The 24742-nt window shown below is 42.5% G+C and overlaps 1 protein-coding gene across 2 annotated transcripts in view; it reads left to right on the top strand.

Annotated features, from left to right (window-relative positions):
- Window positions 1–24742, top strand: part of Slc9a9 (solute carrier family 9 member A9) — a 540735-nt gene that overhangs the window by 363194 nt on the left and 152799 nt on the right. For both annotated transcript variants that reach the window (XM_060385517.1, XM_060385518.1), the window contains exon 12: window positions 4967–5120. In XM_060385517.1, coding sequence (XP_060241500.1) covers window positions 4967–5120 — 154 coding nt within the window. The remainder of the gene's footprint in view (window positions 1–4966; window positions 5121–24742) is intronic.

The raw sequence follows: 24742 nt of genomic DNA, 5'->3' as shown, positions 1-24742 counted from the left end.
AACATAAGAAGCCCTTAGAGGCCAATTTTAAATGAAACCACATTTAATTGTAGGTATTTCCTTTATTCCCCAAGATGATGATAACTTTCCAATCGGGCATATAAAAGGTGTCAACATCCCTACAAAGTCAATCTTTTTAAAGCAAAATTATATAGTCTACCAATTCCCAGAATTACTTTGACTAGTTGACCAAAACAAAGAGAAGAAGAAAGGTAAGCCAACGGGTCCAAGGACCCAGAAAATGAAATCAAATCCAAGTTTTGATGTCAACTTCTTGTCTTTCCAAGCAAAACTGCATATGTTTTCTGGAAATAATGTTTTGCTACAACGAAAATCCCAAGATCAATATCATTTTTTTTTTTAATTTTTACATCTTAGTATTTTTCCAGGAGCCTGCAGGATTTTTTTTTCCCCCAATTCTAAAATCCTCCATGGTCTAAATCCATGGTGTTTAAAAGATAGGGTCAGTAGGCATAGAACTCCATATATGGGGCAATTGCTATATAGACATTAATCAAAGCAATTATTAAAGTTTCATATAGACCAATAGGAAGCCTAACAGATATGTTTCCATATGCGTGTATTTGAAAAGCATTGGGGGATCAGGACGGGTTTTGTTTCGTCTTATTCCGTTTCTTGAGACAGGGTCTTACTATTGCAACCCATACTGGCTTCCAATTTGATGTCCTTCCGCTGTAGCCTCCTGAGTACCGGGGTTATACATGTTTACCACCAAACCTGCCACTGTTTGAGTACATGTTTAAGTTAAGGACTGCTTTCAATATAATTTGGTTAAGAACACAGCGATGCCAGTTTGGCCTAACAACCATCCGTGACTAAACGTGTTTAAGCAGGTTACTAACTGCTTACCTTGCCCTTGGTATCTAAGACAGATGAGCTTGCAATAAGCAAGATACAGAATTTTAGAATTTGTATTCTATTTTCTATCATTCCTTATAAAAGCTCAAAAGTGAAAGAGCTACAAATATATATAGTGGAAAACAAATAGCAAATATTAATCGTGGTTTAATATTTCAAACTTTTACTGTCCCCTCGTGTGCGAAATGCTGTTTAACTGACATCCCTAGCAAGCTTGAGGGGGAAGAGAAAAAGGAAATGATAACTGCTTCTCTCCAGGACTGCACTGCGATCAAACAACCTTGACCTATAAATCCTGCCCTTGGAAAATGGGAGTCTGTTTCCTTGCATTCCTACTCACTAATGACTAATGTTTGTGTATCCTGGAGAGAGCATTATTCAAATTGTCCCAGCATTAGGGCTTTTTGCTGCCCTCACCACCTTGTGCGCAGCTGAGTTGTGCTAGCTTGAACACCTCGGGGGCGGGGGGGGGGCCGGTGCTGGGCACAGCCATTCTAGTGTTCAGAAATTCTGATATAAAGGAATGTTTTTATTAATGTCTACTTCAAATGTTATCCTCCCTCTCTTCGGGCCATTTCCTTGTCTACATGGAGATTCTGAATAATTTCCTTCCTCCATTACACTATTCCTTGGAGGTATTTTATAATCAGAGTACATGTTCCTTTCTCTTTTGGAGGCCTTTTTGTTTCAGGCAAAATGTGTTCCATCTCCCCAGCCCGATCCTCTGTCTCTCCTGTCATACTGCTTGTCTCTTGTACATTCTCAACACAGACAGAACAAAAAGAAGCAGCACAACCTAAGTTCTGGAGCATGGTCTGGCTATGATGTTCTTCATCCTATCCAGCATCTGGCTTGTGTTTGTGTGTTTTATTCTCAATCATTTGAAAGTACGATAACAATTTGGAATCCCAAGTTATAACATGCTGTTTGTCCTCTGGCACAACCACAGCCATGGCAGTCTTGATGCCACAGAACCTGTGACTGCTTCTGTGAAACCCTCATTAGATCAGGCTTGTTAACATTAGCTCATAGAAAGAGAAAGACGGGGAAGGTCTTTAGACACTCCCCTGACATGCCGGCTACTTCTACACATGCAGCTACAATTTGTCCTACTTCCATCACACGTCTCTGGAGCGCTAGAGAACACGGGAGGTATAAGGTCGGCTGAGGAGAAAATCCATCCATGTGCCCCCTTTTCAATAATATAGCTGTTGAAACCCATGTTTCTGGAAGCAATCCCAGTTAAACCCATTGGTTCACCAAGCTTAAACTCATTGGTTCACCAAGCTGGTGTCGATGGAATTTTTCCCCTGGTCTGTTGGTGATACCCTTTCTGTAGTAAAAAAAGACATTTGTTCATATTTCCCCTGAAGAAGTAACAGAGTATTGTAGGTTGGTCTGGGGAGGTGTGTATTCAGATGCTGATTTCTGTGCCCCGAAGTCTGGTTGCAGTCTGATCGTGGGCATTCTCATGTTCATTGATATATGTTGTATAAACATTGCTCCCCAATTATCTCTGCTTGGTTAATAAAGAAGCTGACCAGCCAAGTACTGGGCAAAGGAAATAGGAAGGCAGGACTTCCCTTGCAAGTCTTGGGATCTTAGGTAGGGAACACGAGGTAAAGAAGAAGAGATCGAAGAAAGGAGAGGTAGAGAAAGGATGCAGCCATGAGGCCTGACCTGATGGAGCAGAAGCAGAATGAAGTAAGATGGGGCCTGTTGCTGGGAAGTAACCAGACTAGCAAAGCAGGTTAGGACAGATCGTTTCTCCCCAGTTACAGAGTCTCAGCTTATTAATAAATCTAGTTAAGTCTCAGTGTCATTTATGTGGGAGCTAGAACAGGTAAATAGAAACCCACCAAATTACAACATATCTCTTCAACAAAGTAGACCTCATAGCGCTACAGAAAATATAAAAACTGGACCACTGAAATTATATGTATCTGATTTAAAACTTCCTATAAAATAGCTGAGGCACTAACTCTTCAACTTATGCTTGCTGCCATTATGAACCACTCTCTTCCTCCTCCACAGTGTGTTAAGGACCACAGGGCTCAGCAAGTCTCAGGTCACCCGGGAGCCTCCTGCTTTTGCTGCTTACACTTTATTTACTCTGTGTCAAAGTCTGCATTTCTATTTTTATTAGTATCATCAACACTTTGAAGTTCTGGCCTTTCGCCTTGTAATATTTCTTGTGTTTACTGCAGACTCATAACTATACAACATGCAATTAGCATATTTTTTTTTACCATAGAACAAAAGGTAAAACAAGAAAAAAAGCTGGCTCCAATAAGTTAGTTTCAGTAACAGAGTTTGTGAGAGTATGCAACTTCTAGCATGGTTTAAGTGTTGGTTAATTGGTTATTGATTTTCAGTGACCCTGATTTCCCTTCTTATCAGACACATTTGATTTGGGGGAAAAAACAAAAGTGTGCTCAAGAAGGTTTCTTTGTAGACAAACACATCTAAATCTAAAGTTTTATGGAAAAACAAGAAAAATAGAAAGCTATGATTTTGAAAACAAAAAGTAAGCCAGAAAAAATGACTGTGCCTCAAGTAAAATCCCACTATGTACTTAGAGCAATCAGGACGGCGTGCTACGAGAATGCACACAGATAAATGGACTAAATGGAGAACTCAGAGGCAGACTCACACAATCCAGGCAGCTGATTTTAGACAGCAGTTAAAAACATATATAAGAAAAACAGTTGATGAGAAAAGTAGATGTCACCAGGGCAAATGATAACTACAACCCAAGCCTCTCACTTGATAAGAAAACTGCCTCAAGATGATTACGGGCTTAAAGGTAAAACTTATAGAAGATAATCTTTGGGAACTAGGTTTATGTAAAGCGTTCTTAGAATTGACTCCCAAAAGTACGTTTCACTTGAAAATTGGTAAGTTTTATTTCATCAAACCTAAAAAGATTGTTCTATGACATCTCAGAGATGAGAAAAAGCGGCTGCAGAGTAGAAGAAAATATTTTCAAAACATCACATGTAACAGAGGACTGTTATGGACCATGTATAAAGAACTCAACACACAGCAATTGGAAACTCCAACAGTGCAATTAAAAAGTGGGATAAAAACACAAGAGCTATTTCATGTAGCAAAGTATACAGATAACAAAGTAAAAAGATCCAATGTTCTTAGACATTAAGAAAATTCAAGCCATAATAAATTACCATTCAGTACCTATCACAATGCATTAAACTAAAAAAAAAAAAAAAAAAAAAAAAAAAAAAAAAAAAAAGTAATGCCACAAAATATGTCAAGGATACAGAAAATTTAGATGATTTTTATGTTGCTAGTTGGAATGTAGAAATGATAATTTCCTTAAAATAAAACATGCAGAGACTTCACCCCTCTGATCACGTTCTGGAGTATTATCTCGAGAAAGGAAAACATATGTGGCAATTTTGGCTGCCTCAATTCACTCTCTAGTAACTGGGAAAATGCAGATGTCCTTCGACAAGGGAGTTACTGAACAACCAACCTATGGAAAAGCTCTAGACCAGGAATTAAGAGTCAAGGATGGAAACAAAGAGACCCCTGATCAAGTCCCCAAACTTAATGTCTGGAGAATTATGATGGGTGGACACAGAGACAAAGCGATTCCTCGGAGTTCATCGCTTCATGCCATGTAAACATACAAACAACTGTAAAGTGACACAGAAATGGAGAGCAGAGTACTAGTGACTGTGAGTTAAGGGGTGTGTGTCTGTGTGTGTGTGTGTGTGTGTGTGTGTGTGTGTGTAGACATCAGTGAGATTATAAAAGAACAGCAAGTGAGACTCCTAGTTTATCAGAGGATATGTTCTGTGTCTTAACTGTATAGATAGACATCAATATTCGGGCTAAGCTGTCACGCTGTTTCATTGCAAGATGTTACTGTTGGCAGAGACTGAAGAAAAGTTATTTCTGTGTATTATTTGTCAGAACTCCATGCGAATCTACAATCGCCTCTGAATAAAAATTTTGGTTAATAAAGAAATCACGTTTAGCAAGCTGTAAATATAGATATGGCAAAAGAAGAATGAATTAGTGTTGGTATTAATTCCCCTCCTCCCCCGGGTTCCTCCGTAAGGTTTGCGAGGCGCCATTGCCTTTGCCCTGGCCATCCGCAACACGGAATCTCAGCCCAAACAGATGGTGTTCACCACCACGCTGCTCCTCGTGTTCTTCACGGTCTGGGTGTTCGGAGGAGGGACGACCCCCATGCTCACGTGGCTTCAGATCAGGTGAGTGGCCCTTACTAGAACTAGCTCGTCACTGAGAAGCGCGCCCGGCCTCTTCCATTTCTGGTAAAGCCGACTTTGTCGGGACTGCAATGGTGGATTTACCCAAACGGTCCCCACAGTCCGGACGACCTTCAGGTGAAGCAGCGCGACCTGCATTCGCTGAGCTGACTTTTTCAACAGTGGTGGAACGATGTCTGCTTTCAAGCTGTCCTACACACACGTTTAGTCACCCGTGACTTCCTTCTTCCATTGGACGGTATTAGAGTGCAGTGTGATCCACTAGGAGACTTACGAAAACGAGACACAACTCTTGTCCTTAAGATACTCACAGTCTAGTAAGATTGTCAAAGAAAAAGCAGCAAAACTAACAAGAAAGCAGATTTGCTTTATTTCTAACTGCTCCTGGCACTAGCCCTCAAGACGGGAGAAAGTGCTTAACACATATTTGGTGAGGGAGCCGTATGTTTTTCAAAGGGGGTGCTGGAGACAGTGGCTATATACTTCCTCACCAAAAAGGAAGCCAAGGTTCCAGTTAGAAGCCAACGTCTAATAAGCCAGCGGTGCCTGCGGCTGGAGGCTACAAATCTGGATGGTAGGGGAAGCAGACAATTAGATAAAAGTGGATAGCTGGTGTCACTTTGGAAAATGGATAAATCTATTGCAAAGTGGTTTTGTCTTTATTTAAATGTTTTGGTGACCCAGGTCCTCGTTTTCATTTCCCAGAAGGCAACGGATTAAGCAAACATTTATTTCTCACATCCATACATCATAATGATCCTCCCCAGTTCCTACCCATTCTCTATGACAAATTCATGCCCACTGCGTCTGATAGAAAAAGATCCTTCTACCGAGAAAAGATTTCCAAGAAGTTTCTTATTAACAGGGACTGCGGTTTCAGCACCTTTGTGTGGCATGTCCGTTACAATAAGAATGAATAAATAATTCATGAAAAGTTAAATGACTATAACTATAAATACAAATGTCTTTGTTAAGCGTTTGCAAGGATTTTTCTACCCATTTGGCAAAGAAATCGCAAAAAGCAGGCCTCAAACTTTTAGTATAAGTAGGCTTATGTGTAAACTAGGCCAAGTGGCTGTGTATTAAGCCAAATTTCAGGGTAAAAGACCCCGTGGACTACTGTGAATATTACTAAACACACAAAAGTGCTTTGACTGAAGGTGAACAGTGAGTGCTTTGAAATGTTCCTTGAATTATTTTCTAGTCATATAAATGTGGCCTGCAATTTCTTTCACAGTGGTGGATACCTGAGGGCTCCTATGGATGAGTACACACACTGCATTAAACTCTCAAGAGTTGGGTCCCCTGCAAATCGTTAGTAAGACAGTGGTGTGTTCAGATTTCTGGAAAATAAAATTCAGTAGGTTGGATCCCTGAATGGAAAAATGAGGGCTTAGAAGGCAGAACTTGAAGGAAGTGAATTCCCACCGAGGTATCAAATACGCTAGCCAAATATTCTATGGAGGGCATAAGGAAGAGTTGTCAAAATGTCCCTTAAGTAATCAAACATAATCTTCTATGATTTCTTTCCTTACTCTCAAGTTGTCCCTGGTTTGGTAACGTGTTTTGTTTAGCTAGCTCTTCTACCGTGCTTTCCAGTGGCATCAGCTGACTTCCCATGGGTGTTGTAACTTACATGGCCTCTGATGTCCAGTTCACTGGAAAGAAAGAGGTGCAACAGTGGATTTTTAGGCGGACTAGAGAAATTATGCAGATGGCAAGACAAAGGTTGATAAAGAGTGTGGTGTCAAGCACAGTTCCCCAGATAAGGTGCTTGGAGGCCAAGCTCCCAAGAGTGCCACATGGGTCAATTCATGGAGCCGCCCTAAGCAGGAGATGGGTCTAAAGGGCCCAGGTGATTCAACACCAGCTCTGGCCACTGTCCAGGAAGGGGGGATGCATTGATAGGATCATGACATAAAGTAACGAGGGTTTTGTCACACGGAAAGGGTGGTGTTAGGGCAGAAACCTCAGAAAGCCATCCTAAGAAAATCCAAAGGAGACTGCTAAAGGGCATAGACCCAGAAATGTTCAGGAAGTTAACTCAGGCAGATGGACGCAAGGCTATAAAAACATTTAAGGGCCAGGACAGTAAAAGAGTACATATGCAAATACACAGATGTGTAATGTCAGTTGCCTTCAACTGTGTTGTAGGGATCTTGTCGTAGGCTCCACTCTCCTATCCTGGTGTGTGAGTTTGCTACGGAAATCAGCAAATTCATCCCAGCTTTTAACCCCACAGCTGCTGGTCCCCTGCACTGTGTTTAGCTAGGCCTGCTTACTCACGGGGCGGGCCACATTTACCAGCATTCACATTAGAGCCTTCCCACAGAGCCACATGTAAGTTGCAGCTTTGATAAAATGACACAAATGAGGAAAAGCCGAGGCAGAGAATGCAAATGCCATCTCACCCAAAAGCCCACATTCTTGCTAGAATATGATTTGTTTATATATTTTACAAGGCTGTTCCTTCTTAGGTTTAGTTTCTTTTCTTAAATTATTTGGAAAGTCCTTGAGTTACTTTTTTTTTTAATTCCTATAGAATTTATCATTCGGTTACAAACTACCACAGTAGGAGATAGGGAAAATGTTTTCTGTCAGGTAACAATCAGTAGCAATAGCATCAGTTTCTCTTTGATAGACATGACTCAGATAGCAACGGTCGTGCCTTAGAGACAGAAAGAAAGCTCTCTGCTTCCAAGGCAAGCTCTTAAGTCTGGTTCTAGCCTTGGTGCAAACTTCTTGTCTTAAAAAAAAAAACAACTTAATTTCTTTAAAAAAATAGTAAAATATACTTAATTCAATAATTTTAAATAAATTGGATGTTTCTTTTCATGTTTCTTCTTAAATTCTAAAGGAAAAGGATTCACCCCATGTTATTTTGGAGGCTGAGATGTAAAAAGAAGACTCTCTTGACTAGAGTCCAGCTTTTCCCTCCTGTGAGGTACATGAGCACCACAGTGAAGGCACCCAGTGCACAGTTTCTGAGGACCCTCTGCTGTTAGGCAGGAAACAGGAGAGTTGAAAGGTCCCGAGCTTTGTCACACAGAGTCCAGGAAACGGGATCACCAACCTAGTCTTCACATGTGCTTACAAATGAGCACCAAAACCCAAGATGCCCAGCTCTGTGGGAGGGGCACCTAGAATTAATGTTGGGATGGTAATGCCACTCCTGGTTAGGGTGGGGCACCATGTGGAGCTGACAGGCATTCGGCAAACAGTGCAGGAGAATGAGCCCGGCCCACAGGGTGAACCTTTGTCACGCTTCCCAGAGGCAGGCACGGGGCCTGCCTCCTCACAAACTTACCCTAAACCACAGTGGGAATCGCAGCTTTGCAAACAAACGTAGCGCAGAACTTGCCTCTCAGACAGCACCGGAGGGCCCCCTGGGCAGAATGCTGGTGGCCTGTCGTCATAAGCCATCTTTGACTGAAGGAGCATTCTGTGTCCTGATGTATACTGCATCATAAAATCCAGGCAGAGAATCGCTGTCTCCGTCTCTAACCTATAAAAATAGAGGTGCAGATGGTAGCTACCACCTCTTAGCAGGGGTAAAGCCTGGCAATGTCACATCCTTGTGGGGCTGCAGAACCACTGAACAGAAAGCCCATGCTCCCCAATAACGCATTCTGCTCCCCTCCCCTCCCCCACCTCCGCATACAGGAGCTCATTTTGAATGCCTGCAATCTACCTTGGTCTCTGGGAGGGGGAGGGAAAGAGGTATACTTTCATAACAGTATGATATAACTTTCCTAACAGCCCTGTTAAAAACAAGTGCAGGAAGTTCCTGTCTGCAGGAAAGACTGGGCAGGCTCTCTTTTGTAGCAGGGATGCTCCAAGCAGCCTCCCTCTGTCACCTCTGTCAACCCTGACTCAAAGTTCCTAAAGAAGTAACTCCAGCCTCCTCGGCCTCAACCTAGAACCAGAGGGATTACAGGGATGTTTCACCCTTCCCCACTCAAGCCATCCCATCCTCTCCTCCCCAAACCAGGGAAATGAAAGTGAATCCAGCAGCCTGTGTCCACTACAAGGCAAGTAACTTTTAGATCATTTGGCTTCTCCAGTGTTGGTATTTTAATTGTATATTTAAAATGGAGTCTTGGGTTTTGACCCGAAGCCAGGCAATAATGCTTCCCTTTCTCATTTTTGCCCACTGGCTACAAACTTCTGTGATTAACAGTTATCTTTGGAGTGTACACAGAGATGGAGAATCCATATAGATAAATGCAGGGCTGAGTACAAGTGCTTGTGCACAGAGTTTCCTGTATTACTCAAGTGAGGAAACACCAATTTAATACAGTGGAGGAATGCTTACAATAAGTCCTCTCACTATTTATCTATTTGGTTTCCTCCCTAGTACCAAAGTTCACAAGCATGCTTGACAATTTCCTTCATGGGGAGATTAAGGCAGTAAATAGTGGTGTGTGTGTGTGTGTGTGTGTGTGTGTGTGTGTGTGTGTGTATGTGTGATATGTGTGCATGCACACGCACAGAGTTTGAAGGTGTGTGTCCTTCCCTGCCTCAGTCTCTTAGAAGCGTGAACTATGAGCTTCAGATTCAGCCTCTCAGTTCTTCAGTTTTCTTCTCTGTAAAATGAGGATGATAACAATACTAACGCCTCTTTAGAATGCGCAAGCATTAGGTTTCAGCGCACGTGGGATTTAAGGCATGCAACAGACACCCAGCAAATACTCCTGTAAACTCAAAGGCTACCTACGTGCCTTTTCTCAGCCACATACTTATAGCTTATTGTGATATACACAATCACGGTGTTATTAATTTTGTGCATTTAGGAAAACAGAAAGAAATAGTCTCTGGAGAGTTTAGTTCCTTTTGTACTTTAACTAGATCCATCAGTTTTAAAGACAACTCCTACTTATGCATTCAAAATGATAAACTTCATTAAAATCCTCACAAAACTATTACAGTTATCCACCAGCTCAAAAGGAGTCCTTCTAGAAGACGCTATTATTTCCATCTGCACATAATAATCCTTGTTTATGAATTTTTCAAATATTATTTGAAAAGTGATATTTGTGTCATTTCATCAATTTATATTTTGGGTTTGCCTCGCATTGATTTTAAAGCAGCTTATACATTTTATATCAAGTTATCTCAATCAACAGACCTCAAAAATATGCTGTCTGGTGAAACATGGACAACCAGTTCACTCACCGAAATAGAATCACACTTTCTGCTCCTCACCCCTGGCTCCCTTTTGGAAATTATTTTCTGCTTTCTATAGATTCTTCCGTAATGACTTCTAAATCTATGTATTTATTGCTAACATCAATCTGCTTTGACATATTAATTATAGATGTTGGATAGCTATCGCAGTCTTCATGTTCCACTGACCTAAGAGAACAGCATGTTTACAGCTAGTGTTGTAAGTTAACCACTCTTAAATTCGCTCGCCATCTGAGTGCTTTCCTGTGCTGTGGGCACATATGCAGAATCTTCCCAGTTCTAGGGACACGGTTTTCACCTCCAGCACCTCCAGCCACCCTCCCCGAGCCCCACTCTGACTTATTTTCTCTGAACGTAAGCCTCAGTGAGCTTCACCCGTGCATTCGTGCTGTTTACCAGACAACTGCATTCTGTTCTGTGGAAGGGAATGTGTTTGACCAACCAAAACAGTCGCCTTCTTTTAAGTATCAGGCAAATATTTAGGTTGAAGTGGGAAGTTTAACAAAAGTGACTTAGCTGCAGTTTGAGGAACTTGTTATTCAAGGGCAAGAAAAAGCCCCCAGTCCCGGCTGAAACAGAGTATCCATGCTATCCCCACGTCTCCCAGCAAATGCACCTCAAAGCGTTTGAGTCAGTGCAAGTAGCAGTTATATTAAGGTCCTAAAAGCAAGCAGTAGGAACCAGCCTGGAAGCCCATCAACAGAAGAACAGATAACGAAAACAGGGAATACACAACACGATGAGATTTTATAAGGAAAATGAAATCATGCTATTTGCAGGAAAACAGATGGAACTGGGGTCATTATGTTAATCAAAGTTATTCAGAATTAGAACAAATACTGAAGTCTGTCTCATATATAAACGCTAGGTATGTGTGTGTGTTATGAAAGAAGATGATCATGAGAGGAAAGGGAGAAGAAGAGAAACGGGGAGGAGGAGAGTGAAGTACTTGATATGAAAGGAGGTAAAAATGGGAGACCAGCAAGAGGAGGCCAGGAAGGACGGGAGAGTTGTGGGGAAGAAGGATGAATTAAAAAAAAATATTTCACATGTGTTATAGCCTCACTTTAAAAATTAATAACCAAAAGGGAAAGAAAATGAAGCAAATGATAATAGGTCGGGGAATAAACCAATTCTTGGGTCAGGAGTGAGGTTTCCCTCTTCCTCATTTGCCTACTTGAGTCCCTTGGCTTGGGTCCAAAGGCAGTTCAATGAATGGATTTATACAACAAAGCAAAGGGAAAGAACTATGGGAGAGATTCTTTTGCTTCTAGTTCAAAGGAAAGGAAAGCAGTGAAACTGTAGGTCAAAAGAGTAGGGAAGGAAGGGAAAGAGCAAGGAAGGGAGGGAGGATGGGGTGACGAGGAAGACAGGCAGACACCTCAAGAGTCCCTGGAGTTGTGGCTCTTGTAGTCATTATTTTTTTCTCCCTGATCTTAGACAACCATGATGTGGCAGATGACCATGGTACTAAAAAAATGAGAAGATACGTGAAATTCCCCCCAAAATGGGGTTGTGCCACTGTGACCATAAGGGAGAGTAGTTCTGTTGCAATTTTGTTTTCTCCTGCTCCCCTCAGCAGTTATTCTTGAGAGCAGGTACAATGCTATGGAAAAGTGTGGGGAAAACACAACAGTGTAGGGGCGCTACATATTTTAATTCTTAGGGAGCCTAGGAAAGGCCTTGGGGGGTGGGGGGTTACAACATGTGAAGACAGTTGTGGCCAGAAGAGGCTCAAGCGGGTGGCTCTGTGAAGTTGGCATAAACTCTGTGTGGGTTTAGCTAGCCCTAAATAACACAGCACAGCACTGAGAAACAAACTGCCCAGTAGAGCCCGAGTCGGGCGAAACGCTGGGAAGTACATGTATAAGGCAGAGCTGAGTAGTGCTGTAAAGGCTTTGAACCAGAACCAATATGGGGACCACAGGCAATACAAGACAGGCAAGAAATGGTGCCCTGGACCTATTCTTGCAGCATGCCCGAAAAATAATAAATATGTCATAGGAGAATCTGATTCACATAATATTCAGATTTTCTATGATAAGCTCATGATCACTCAGTATAAGAAGAATTAGGGAATAATATGTCTCACAAATAAAAACCCGATAGATACCAACCTCAACACGACTCAGATGTTAGAATTTAAAAACTAATACTTTCATGGAGTTATTATGGCCATGCCTCCAGAAGTAAAAGCAAACACACACATGCATACACACACACACACACACACATGCATATACAAACACATATTCATACACACATAGGAAAGCAGTATTAAACACAGCAGAAACTAATAAAAATAGCAACAGAAAAATAAAAAAAAAGTGCAATGGAAATAAGTGAGGCTTTTCGAACCTGAAAGTAATGCTTAAACTAAACTATCTGCTGGATTGGTTTAATGGCAAAATAAAAAGTGGCAGATAAAGAATGCAGTAAATTTAAAGCTTCCTTAAAACAAAACAAAACAAAACAAAACATAGAAACCTTCTCATGTATACAAAAACAAGCGGGAGTTTTCACCAGCAGATTGGTTCTTGACGAATACATGCAAGGAATTTCCTAGATGGCAGAGAAACAACGAAGAAGGTGGGGACAACAGAGACAAAGCAGGATACAGAAACAGCAGGCATTAGTATAGCATAAAAAGTAGACTTTTTCCTCTCCTGAGATCTTAAAAACCCTATATATTGCTGACAGAAAAAAAAACTAACTTTATCCGAGATTTTCAAAAGAGAGAGTGAATGTAAAGGCCTGGGAAATGAAGTTTCCTGAGATCTACTTAAAGTAAAAAAAAAAAAATTATCCAAAATAGATCATAAAGAATTACATGTTTATATTCTAATTTCTAGATTTACTAAAAGATGTAAACAATCAAGTATATTTTAAAATCAAACTATTACTAAAGTGGAATACAAAATAAATTCAAACATCCCCTCCAAGAAAACAGTAAGACAGAGGAAGAAGAGCACAAACAAAAGTGATAAGATTATATATCTAAACCCAAACACATTAATTATGACATCAATTAAATAAACTAAATTGTCAGAATGAATAAAAACTGAGAATCTACTATGTGCTGCCAGTGACATACTTGACTTATGACATAAGTGTGTTGTAGGTTGGCTAAGAGTTAGAAAAGCTTTATAATGCAAATACCTTGCACATAATAATCTCTTGAGCAAGAAAATTTCTCAGGTTAAAATAAAAGAGAATGTTATGTAATGATGAATAGATCAGTTTACCCAGACAATACGGCTATATAAAAGGAGCACACAGGTGACCGGTAATAGCATTGCTTTCTAAGACAGGGCAAGTCTGATGGGTCCCAAAAGAGAGATAGACAAACCCACACTCAGAACCGAGGATCTCACAGCTCTGTCTCATCAAATGACAAAACAAGAAAGCCAAAGAGAGAGGGAGAGAGAGAGAGAGAGAGAGAGAGAGAGAGAGAGAAGGAAGGAAGGAAGGAAGGAAGGAAGGAAGGAAGGAAGGAAGGAAGGAAGGAAGGAAGGAAGGAAGGAAGAAAGAAAGAAGAAAGAAAGAAAGAAAGAAAGAAAGAAAGAAAGAAAGAAAGAAAGAAAGAAAGAAAGAAAGAAAGAAAGAAAGACAGGAAAAGAAACTGGTTCCTTCAGTGATTTCTCACACAGGTCTTTAATCACCTTTCCATTGTCTCTGTCACATGTGGTTTGTTTAGTTGCAAAACTGTCATTTTGGAAATGAAGGGTGGCCAAGTGTTGCCAATTTTTCACATGCCAATTTTTAACCTAATAGTAAAATAAATATACACATACATCTATACCTTTCACCCAATTTTTCCCATCATTAATAATTCTCCCTATAGCTCTCACCTTCCTCTGTCTGTACATATATACGAGCCACATCTCTATGTAAACAATCTTTTTCTTGTACTGTTTTGAATATCTTAGGCAATCACTCCGCCACTGACCTACGGTTCCATCTCTCATACGCTTTATACGTATTCTTCTGTTCTTCACTCATCCGCTTGAATATTGGGGCAGACACCCCGTTCTTATCTACTGCTGAAGCATGCATCTTAAAGGATAAAAACATTCCATTAAATATCCCAAATACATGTCTAAAAAGCATTACAACAGCATTATTATCAGCACATATTCAAATGCCCCTTCTTATTAAAAAAAAAAAAAAAAAACGGTATTTGCAGGTATTTTAAATTCAGGATTTAGTCAAAGTGATATATTATAACGGAGCCTTACTCTTTTTTTCCCATGATATTGATTTTTGTAGAAGAAACCAGGTCAGTTGATTTACATGCTTGTCCATATGCTGTACTTGTTTCCTCATAGTGTCAATTAATATAGTCTTTTTCTGTACTGTATTTATTATGAATGAGAAGTTAGGTCAAGCCTTGAAATTCAGGTTGAGTACTTTTTTCATGGATACCCATTGGCGATGCTGTGGCGTAGTGTCCGTCGCTTGCTTTGGGACCCTCGCCCTGGATGCTCCATCAGGGCGCCCTGTGTCACGAGGCCGAGTTTATTCCTGTGGAGCGGTAGTAACATCTGTTACCAAGGCGCATCCTGCCTGACAAACTTAATTGCTTTTTCTCTGGGATGGGGATTGAAGCCGGGGACCTTGGGCATGCTAGGCAAGCGCTCTGGCACTGAGTGACACCCCCACCACAATTTTCCCTTCAAAAATATGACATTTCTCTTTGTGACCAAGAGTAAGTGGACGCATATTTTCTAGGCGTGAGGAAAATGGGTGTTTGACATTTTCAGGAATAAAGTTCTGTATGTATGCATTGGGTTTCTTAGTTACAGTTCCATCAGATTCCCAGTGTCGTTAGCTCTGTTTTCCTAAATGGGTCAGAACACAAAAGATGTACATCAAATTTCCCATTATACCTTCTGCAGTCCAAGGCTCTTTTCTATATTAGTTATTATCTTGTGGTGTATTACACACCGAGCCATGTCTGGCTGCTCTTTGTGACCCGTGTCCTTCCATGATACACATCAACTTGGCCTTCACATTTTGTCCCTGTTTTGTCCACCCAGAAATAAACAAAGTGGTGCCATCTCCCTTCTGTGTTGATGCCCCATGTTCATCTCCAGTCCCGAAAATGTGGGGTCACAAAGTGCACAAGCAAGGGGGATGTATGTGTTTCTAAGCCTTAGGCAGTGGAGGCATCCCTTCCTCACATTCATTTGGGTACAGTAAGCCATGGGCAGATCCCAGCTTCCGCAGGCTTCAGCATTTTCATCAACAACATTTAATTCCCTAGAATCTCTAATTTCTCTCCAGAAAATAAAGTCTTGTTTTTTTAATCTGTTATAACCTTTTACCTGGTAATGCATGTTTTGATTCTAAACGAAACTGCTTAAGAAAAATTACAGAGTAAAACCCCAAGTAATTACATTAAAATGCCCATTTCACATCTACCCCTAAAGATCAATTGCACAGTCAAAATATGGGATTCTAACTGGAGTTATTAAAAATAGTACTCAGGTTTACACTTAGCATCACATTGAGGAAATTGCTTTAGACAGAGAACTGCCTATTAGAGGCAAAATATGGCTTAATGACAATTTCATTGTACTCAGGGCAACTATCTGGTTTGGAAAAATACCAGAGGAATGTTTTGAAGAATATTTCTTCTTTCTTTTTTTTTTTTTTTAACTCTCTTTGGTGCTAAGATTATTGCAGTGTAAGTACAACCAGTCATTAATGCGCCCATGTTGATAGATGGTGAGCCCGAGAATCCCTGGCCATTTGTCCTCTCTTGGTGACACTGTCTACCTTTATTTTCTATAGGATTCATTGGGGTCCCCACTGTCACCTCAAGCCTTTCCCTCCTTCTGTTCCCACGAGACCCCAGCAGACAGATCATGTTCCATGCCGAGAGCACAGGGCGGTGTTTGGCGAGGGCTTGGTGGGTCTACTGATGGCTGCCACGGGCTGCTCATGTTTGTCTACTGTCCCCTCAGGCTGCTCTGCTTTGCTGACCGTGAGGCCTTGCGGGTTAGGGTTTATTCTGACCTAGCTATTAAAATCATCTCACTTTTCTCTTTCTTCTTTTAATTCACCCTCATCATGAATCTGCTCTTTTACACAGCACTTTTGTCATTTTAATAGGATTCTCAAAGAGCTAAAGATTATTGCTCAAAACAGTAAACTTAATTCTATGTTTTATTAGCCAATACCAGGCATTTGATCAAGTGTTTAATTTTTTTTGTGCACACTAAAAATAATGTTTACTACCTAAAATTAGAAATAAAATATTATGTAACAATTTTATTTGCCTGGTTCATTTCACATGAAGGTAACTATGGTTAAAATTTTAGTACATCTTTCTAAAAAATTAATTACTTTAAATATTTCTATTAACAAAAAAGTCTTTCTAACATTTAAAAATATTTTCATGTGTATGAGTGTGCTTGCCTGTATGTATATCTGCGCATCATCACATGCATGCCCAGTGCCCGAGGAGCCGAGAGAGGATGCAGGAGCCCCTAGATCTGGAGTCTCAGATGGTTAAGAGGCAGCATGTGGGTGCTGAGAACCGAACCCAGATCCTTTCAGACAGCAGGAGATCCTCTTAGTCATGGGACTGCCTCTCCAGTCCCTCCTCCAACCTGTTTATGCTGGTTTAACCTGTTTAGTTCCTGTTCTTGAGGGTGCATAACAGTATTTTCTTCCTGATGCCAGAAGCTCATTTCTCGGCAATCTGCAGGAAGCTTCCACTTTTCCTCTTGCAGTAGACTATCTTGATGAGCTCTGTGCTGATCACGTCGTCTCTGCTAGCACAGACTCAGTGTCTGTGTCTTTCAGACTCAGTGTCTTCTACCAGACTGAGGCATAGATTTCCCAGGCTCCCCTCGGGCCCTTCTGAGTATTCATCACCCTTTACTGAAGCTACAGCTAGCAAGTGAAAGGGGCCACGTTTATAACCCAGGCCTGTGCCATCATCTCCTGTCCTTGATGCTTCATCCCCTGGCTTGTGACTCGTGATTGCATTCCACCTCTGGCATCTCCAGCCTGGCCTGCGTCATACTCACAGGACATGTGTCCTCTCAGGATATAGTTACATCATAAATGCTAATTCCCATCCCCACCCTCTGACATCTCCATTCACAGTGTGGTGGTTAATAGCAACTGTCACCTTAATGGCCTCTAGAATCACCTAAGAGACAAGCCATTGGCTGAGTTTTGTGTTAACACAAACCAGACTCATTACGGAACTCTCAGCTGAGAAAACGCCTCTATCTTATTGGCCTAGAAGCAAGTCTGTTGGCATTATCTTAATTCATAATTGATTTGGGAGGGCCCAGCTCACTGTGGGTGATGCTACCATCGGAAAGGTGGTCCTGGGTTCTACAAGAAAGCAGACTGAGCAAGCCCAGAAGAGCAAGCCAATAAGCAGCACCCCTCCATGGCTTCTGCTTCAGTTTCTGCCTCCTGATTCCTGCCCTGACTTTATACCCTTGACTTCTTACTTGTAAGATAAACCCTTTCCTCCCAAGGAGCTTTAGTACAACAACAGAAAAATAAATAAGACAGTGTATCTATGAGGAATTATGTAATTAGGTTAATTGGAGTGAGAAGAACCCCCCCTACACATGGGTGGGGCCATTTTATGGGCTAGAATCCTGGAAGAATGAAAAGTAAGAGCTGAGTAGTAGCATTTACCACCACCATCACCCCCCACCTCACTGTGGCTGCACTGTGGCTGCTTTCCTCACACTCCTGCCGCCATGCCTTCCCTGCCTCGATGGACTTTCCCTCAAGCTATATGCTGAATTAAGCCCATCCTTCCTTAAATTGCTCAGGTCAGGTTATTCTGTAGCAACAACAGAGAAGAACAGCTAAGGGGCTCAGTAAACATTTATTCAGCCACACTGTAACAGACAAGTAAAGCATAGACAAAAGCCCAGGATTTTGTGTGGCTGACACTATACCCCCGCTCTTGTCTTCAATGCCTGCCCTGTGACAGCACCAGTTCTATAAACCAAGGCAGAGGGACTGTGGACAGTTTCCCAGTCTCTTCCATTGTGCAGACAGACAAGGATATTCTGTCCCTGAGATGAAGTAGCTGCAGTGGGCCAGTGGTCTCTCTGCCCAAATACTTCAGCACCAGAGGCTTTGGTGGTGCTGTTTTCTCTGGGTCTTGGAAAGCGCTGACTCGGAGACTACCAGTCACCACTAACAGATGCTGACTTTATGCTGTTTTGGACAGATGTCACACAGGGCATTTGTTAACCGTGTTCTACCTGGCTCAACATCTTAGGGTTATATTGCTGTGAAGAGACACCATGAGCACAGCAACTCTTATAAGTGAAAACATGTAATTGGGGCTGGCTTATCATTTGGAGATTTATTCCATTATTGTCATGGTGAGAAGCATGACGGCACACGGGTAGAGATGGTGCTAGAGAGGTAGCCGAGAGTTCTATATCCAGATTGCAGGCAACAGGAAGAGAGAGTAACACTGGATCTGACTTGAGCTTCTGAAACCTCAAAGCCCACCCCTCGTGACACACTTCCTTCCGCAAGGCCACACCTATTCCATCAAAGCCATAACTCCAGATAGTCACTTCCTATGAGCCTAAAGGAGGCCATTTTCATTCAAAGCCATCACACTAGTTTTTGTTGTTCATGTTAGCAATGTAGGTATGTTTCCCCCACCTAAGGTAGGTTTTTGAGGCAGTAGGTTTCAACAAGTATTGTCAGTTGGTAACTAACCAATCAAACAAACAAAGACACCAAAAAAAGAAAAAAAAAAAAAAACAGAAGACAATGGGAATAAATGCATCTTTAAAAAGCTATGGCGCAGTTTCTATTTTTTCATTCACTTGTTTTACTTAATTACTTAATGTTTCTGCTTTGAATCCTTGATACAAACATTTCTCATGAATTTGTTTTTAATAGCTCTCTGAGCCAAACCCTCAAAGTGTAAAACCTGGTCAGACATCAGGGTGAAATGAAGCTCTGGCCCGTGTTCACAGCTCCCTGTCAATTTCTCACTGGGCTGTGAGGTGTGTCCTACTGCTTTTATGTATCTTAGAAAAACACAGAACACAAGGCAGGCTTCCTGTGAGAATGTTTGCAGTCCGGGCTCCAGGGAGATAGAGGGGTAGTTCAAGTATATGAGGAACATCACACAGAAATAGGAAGGCAGGATGTTGCTGGTCATGATGTTTAGCAGATATATTTCTGGGACTCACTTGGTTGTACAAAAAACTCCTCTGCCAAACATGCATGTATGTAAACCAGGACACAGATGACTGTGTGTGTATATGCACACACACCCTACATTTCAGTATGTTGGTATACTTTAATTTCTTCCCCAACATGATTCATGCTCCCACAGACCTTCTTCTCTTTCCCAAGGCAGACGGTTTTCCCATGTTTGTTACATGATGGTCACTATTTCCCCTTCCTGTCCCATACTATGTTAGTCATCTCTTCTGAGAACCATTCCCTCGCCAGGCTCCTCTTGTCCAGCTAGAATGGACTCTTTCTTACTTAGTATTCCCACCACCCTCCTGGCATGGCTCGTCTGCCTCCCAGATCTACACACAGTCTCTGGCATAACAGTCTAGGCACTTGGGCCCTCTGGGGATGCCCATCAACCATCCTGAAGTTCCCATGCCCATTCTCTCTCTTACACTGTTCACTGAGTTCTCCTCCTCCACCCTCCTCTAGCCCCCATCTCCTCTTTCTCAGCTTACTCTCTAAACTGATGATCTTTCCAATTCACTAGAGCAGAAGCCATCAATAAATGATTTCACAAGTCTCCCATCAAATCTCCCTTGCTCCCCGCATCAGCGCCCTTCGATTCCAACTTCCATCTAATTCCAGTGGGCAGACTGGCCCTGCCCCCAGAGGAAGGGAGGCCCGTGCTTTTGTTTGTGTGCTAGTCACATCCTCTCCTGCTCACTGGGATACATTATTCCAGCATTCCCTGAACTTGGCCAAAGCCAAGATAGAGGTGGGAAGGTGGCAGAAAGAAGGATCAGGGATGGAAAAAGAAAAGCTCGTTTTTGTAGCAGACCCAACCTGGTGGAGGGCACTCACTGTGCATGAACTGAGTGAGACTCTTCCTGTGGGTGAGAAGTAATGTGGCCAAAGGACTTTTTAAAAGAAGTATCTGCAAAATAATAAATTCTCACAGGAAGCAGCTCCTCATGCAGAGTCTGTAGAAGTAGGTTAGGGATTGGGAGTTTCAGGGAAAAGGAAAATATGCAGAAGTTGTTTCATGTGTGTGTGTATGTGTGTGTGTGTATGTGTGTGCGTGCATGTGTGTGTGTGCATGCGTGCGTGTGTGTGTGTGTGTGTGTGCGTGTGTGTGTGTGTGTGTGTGTGTGTTTGTTTATATACACACATATGCACACACATGAGGAGTCCAGAGATCTACATCTGGCATCTTCCTCGATTGCTGCTCAACTTACTTTTTGAGACTGTATCTCTCACTAGCCTAGAACACACTGATTGGCTATACTGACTGGGCAGCAAAACCCAGGGATCTACCAGTCTTTGACCCCACCCTACCACTAAGGCTGAGGATATAGAAGGGCTCCACTGTACCTGGTCCTCCTGTTTGCAGAGCAGGCACTTTATTGCCTGAGCCATCTCCCCTAGCCCTCAAGATGTTTTCTTTTGTTCTCCATTTGCTCCAAATGCCCTGAGTCCTGCCCCAGCTCGGTTAGATACTTCTCTCATTTTCTCATTGCTGTGACCAAAGGTCTGATACAGACAAATCAAAGGGAAGAAAATTTTATTTGTTTCCCCCTGGTTTCAGAGGATTTGTCATTCCATAGCTCCTTGGCGTCAATGTGACTGGACAGAACAGCGGGAACCTTTAACCTCAATGTGATTGGACGGAATACCACTGCAGCGGGAGCATTTAGTGGAAGTTGTTCTTCACTGTGTTGGTGACAGGAAGCATGGAAGAAAGCAGGAGACTGACTACAGGGACAGCCTTTACAACAGGCATGTCCTCACCCCACAGTGAGCCACCTCTTCCAGCTAGGCTCCGGTCCCCATCTATAGACCAGGCTTTCAAAACATGAGCTTTGGGGAGAGCAGGGGAAGACACTTTTGTGTCCAAACTATGACATTAGGCAGTACATTTGCACGGCAATTTTGTGGAAACTTGGCAACACCGATACCATCTTTGACCATGAGAAAATGGGATGCAGGGACCTTAGCTTACAATCGGCTGGCCTGGCTCTTGACCCTGTTTACACAAAGGAAGCCTAGGCATCTGGCCAATTCAGTACCAAAGGATTTTACTGCGAGGGTGTTGAATCTGGTTTCCGTTTTTCGCCTCTACACACAGTTGGAGCTGGTTCTAAAGGGTTTTTTAGGAAGTCAGTTGAAAGTTTGAGGCATAGCTGCAACTCTTTTATGAAATGTCATCTTTTGTTTCGACCTCACTCATGCTTAGATACGGAAATGTTTGTGGTGTGGTATGTGGAGGTGACTTAAGCCATTGCAACACCCACTGGAAATCGGGAAACTCTGAGCCAGAGGTCCATTTCCTACTTTATTAAGCCAAGGACTGCCTTTGACTGGGGATATTATGACTCAGCTTAAACCGAGCCTATGGAATTTGTTTCCTGGCCAAGAGAACTAAAATCCAATCGCAACCAGAGTTAAATAGAAAATGCATACTTTCACCTTCACTAGCACCATTACTTTTAGATTCATTGGGACTGTGAGATTGAATTTAAACATGGCAGCATAGATTCTGATTGTGGGGAACTAAGAGACCCATTGGGAATATTGCCTTGCGTTCTCAGCTCTGCTCATGCTCAGTGGCTGACCTTGGACACCACACTTCGGTGGATAGTCTTGGAAGAGAGACCATTGCTGACTCAACTCAATACTGAGCTTAAAAAACGAAAAAGGGAGAGAGAGAAAAGAAACACCTCATGCGACACTAAACTTACTAATGTGACTCCTCACCTGTGGATTTGTTCGTTTATCTAATTCTTTGCATCTTAGAGTGTACCCTTTGACAGAGGCATCTCTGAGTGCAGCACATTATAACAGCAATTAAAACAGATAAAACATAACAAAGCAGCTCCTGGATTATGTCTTGAAATATTGCCAAACTCTGTCTTGAAGTGCTATTGCTGTAAACTTTTGGTAAAGGGCGTTCACCTCGTCAGGGTAGTGGGCGCACGTGTTCAGAGGAGACCCTGGTGAAGGCTTCAAGGGAGCATAACTAAAAAGCTTTTGGTGACAGGAACCACGTAAAGCCTTCTCTTCACAGCCTGGGCTATGCTCTACTCACCTGCAAAACGGCTTGTTTTACAAAGTATCTTAATGTGTCTCTTCTGCCAGCAAGCGTTTCAGAGGACTCAAAAGCCCCTTTCTTTCCCAGAGGCTGTAACCGGAGTTCCTCGTTGTACATTACACGGCTTAAGTGGCAGTTGATCATGCTTAAGTACTGGAAACAATCAAAGGCCCACGACCTCAGCGAACATTTCTTCCAGCCGAGTAGAGAAACCCTTGTCATGCATCCCCCATTCCTGCCCCCACAGGCCTGGCCTCTCAGCCTGACATGGTTTCCTCACACAGCTCTCTGTCCTCTCTTGTCCTCTCCCGAGCTTTAAGCAAGGCCTTACGATTCTCAGGCTCACCGGTGCCACTTGCCATTCTAGTATAACCAGTAGCTTTAAACAGCCAGAATCTATGCGGGGGACACCCAGCACAGAGAGCACAGAGGCCTTTAGTTGTTGGGTTTTCTAGCTGGGGAGGACTGGTCAAGCTACCAGCAAGGCATACTGCTGTCTACAAAGATGAACCCTGCCTTGGGAAGCTCCCCTTGTTTGTGAAAAAGTGTCACTCTCTGACCATTTTGGCCAGAGTGTCCTCTCCTGCTCCAGACAAACAACCAATTGTTCTAGGTACCCTGTACTCAAAGCTCATCAAACCCCAGTGCCATTGTGAGCTCTGACCTTGCCTGTCTAACTCCCAACTACCACCCCCCATCCCATCTAGATTCATGGAGAGATAAATGTCCCCTTCTCTACCTTATCTGGGTACTAAACATTCCTAATTACAATTCCTATTTCCTGTTTGCCTCCATCTATTAGCCTGACGGCCCATTTGTTTGGGAGCCTCCTATGAAGCACCTGCCAATAGCAAGCATTTAACTCCAGGGGTTCCCATCCCAGTCCCACCACTTTTTAAGTGGGTCACCCGAGCCTCGGTTTTCTCATCTGTAAAATGGGGCGAAATCTCCCCCTAAGCATTCAGTCACAGGGTCTCTCATTCAGAAAGACCAACTTCCTTCTGTTTTCTTAGGCATTTCTCTAGGCTTTGAGGACACAGAACAAACAAAGACCCATTTCCTAGACACAATATTGTACCAAGTGTGATAGACAGGAACTAATTAAGATTTGTGCTTTCAGATGATGATGATCTTTGCTACTTGTTAAAATAGAGAAGAGTCAGGCGACCATGGGTATGCGTGTCTATTTTAAGAAGGACAGCCTTCCTGTAAAAGTGTCTTTCATCAGAAACCTTCTCTAGAAGGAAGGTTTTAGCCATAAAGTATAGAGAGCAAAAATCTTGTCAAGAAGCCATGAAAGGGTAACAGGAACTAAATGGAGGAGGCCTGGGGTGCCGAGGAGATCAGCAGGGGCTCATTACAGAGGAGCTGGTTAGCCAGGGCAGGCAGGCGTTGGGCTTGTCATAATGAGATGGAAGATTGGGATGGAGTGAGTGATCTGACTCCAAACGGTGATGGGTTGGTGTGTCGACAGGAAGTGGGCAAATGGCCTGCTGCTTAGAGGATATTTTAAAGATTACTTCACATGCGACCAAGCGACAAGTTCAGGACCAAGATAGGGAACTCAGAGAGAGGCTACAGAGAGGCAGACCCAGCAAAGACAGAAGCCCAGGCCCATCCAGGGCATGCACTCATCAGAGCTGCATTGCAGACAGTGGTTCTCACATGACAAGTGGCGGTCACGGTCTTGGGTTCGCCTCAGCCACACAGCAGATGCACATGTTTTCCTGATGTGTACAAAGGCATCGGACAGGAAGGGATATTCATTTGGCTTTTAAATGGTTCCACTGACGTTTTCTATAATGGTCTCAGCTTATCCACGAGTAGTTTTTATTTCCCATGTTTCCTGGCATAGCTGTGCACCCGTTTCCACATAGCCTGAAAACATGGCATGTTTTCACGTGTTTTCAGCATGTTCTATGGCAACAGAAAGCTTACTGGGTTAGGGTGAGAACTGAGAGTGGTCGCACTTCGTCTCATTTACTGATAACCGCTTACCGGCTACCAGTAAGTGTTGGTTCTTTATGTGTGTTTGGTAGGGTAGGAAGTAGGTCTGGGGTAACTTAGTGTTGGTGAGAAGAAGGGAAAATGGAGCCATGAGAAAGACCTAGGTTAACAAGGATATGTCAGC

Source organism: Meriones unguiculatus, chromosome 6 (assembly GCF_030254825.1).
Source record: "Meriones unguiculatus strain TT.TT164.6M chromosome 6, Bangor_MerUng_6.1, whole genome shotgun sequence".
NCBI lineage: Eukaryota > Metazoa > Chordata > Mammalia > Rodentia > Muridae > Meriones > Meriones unguiculatus.
Note: the sequence above shows the minus strand (reverse complement) of the source record. Positions and strands in the feature narration are given on the sequence as shown.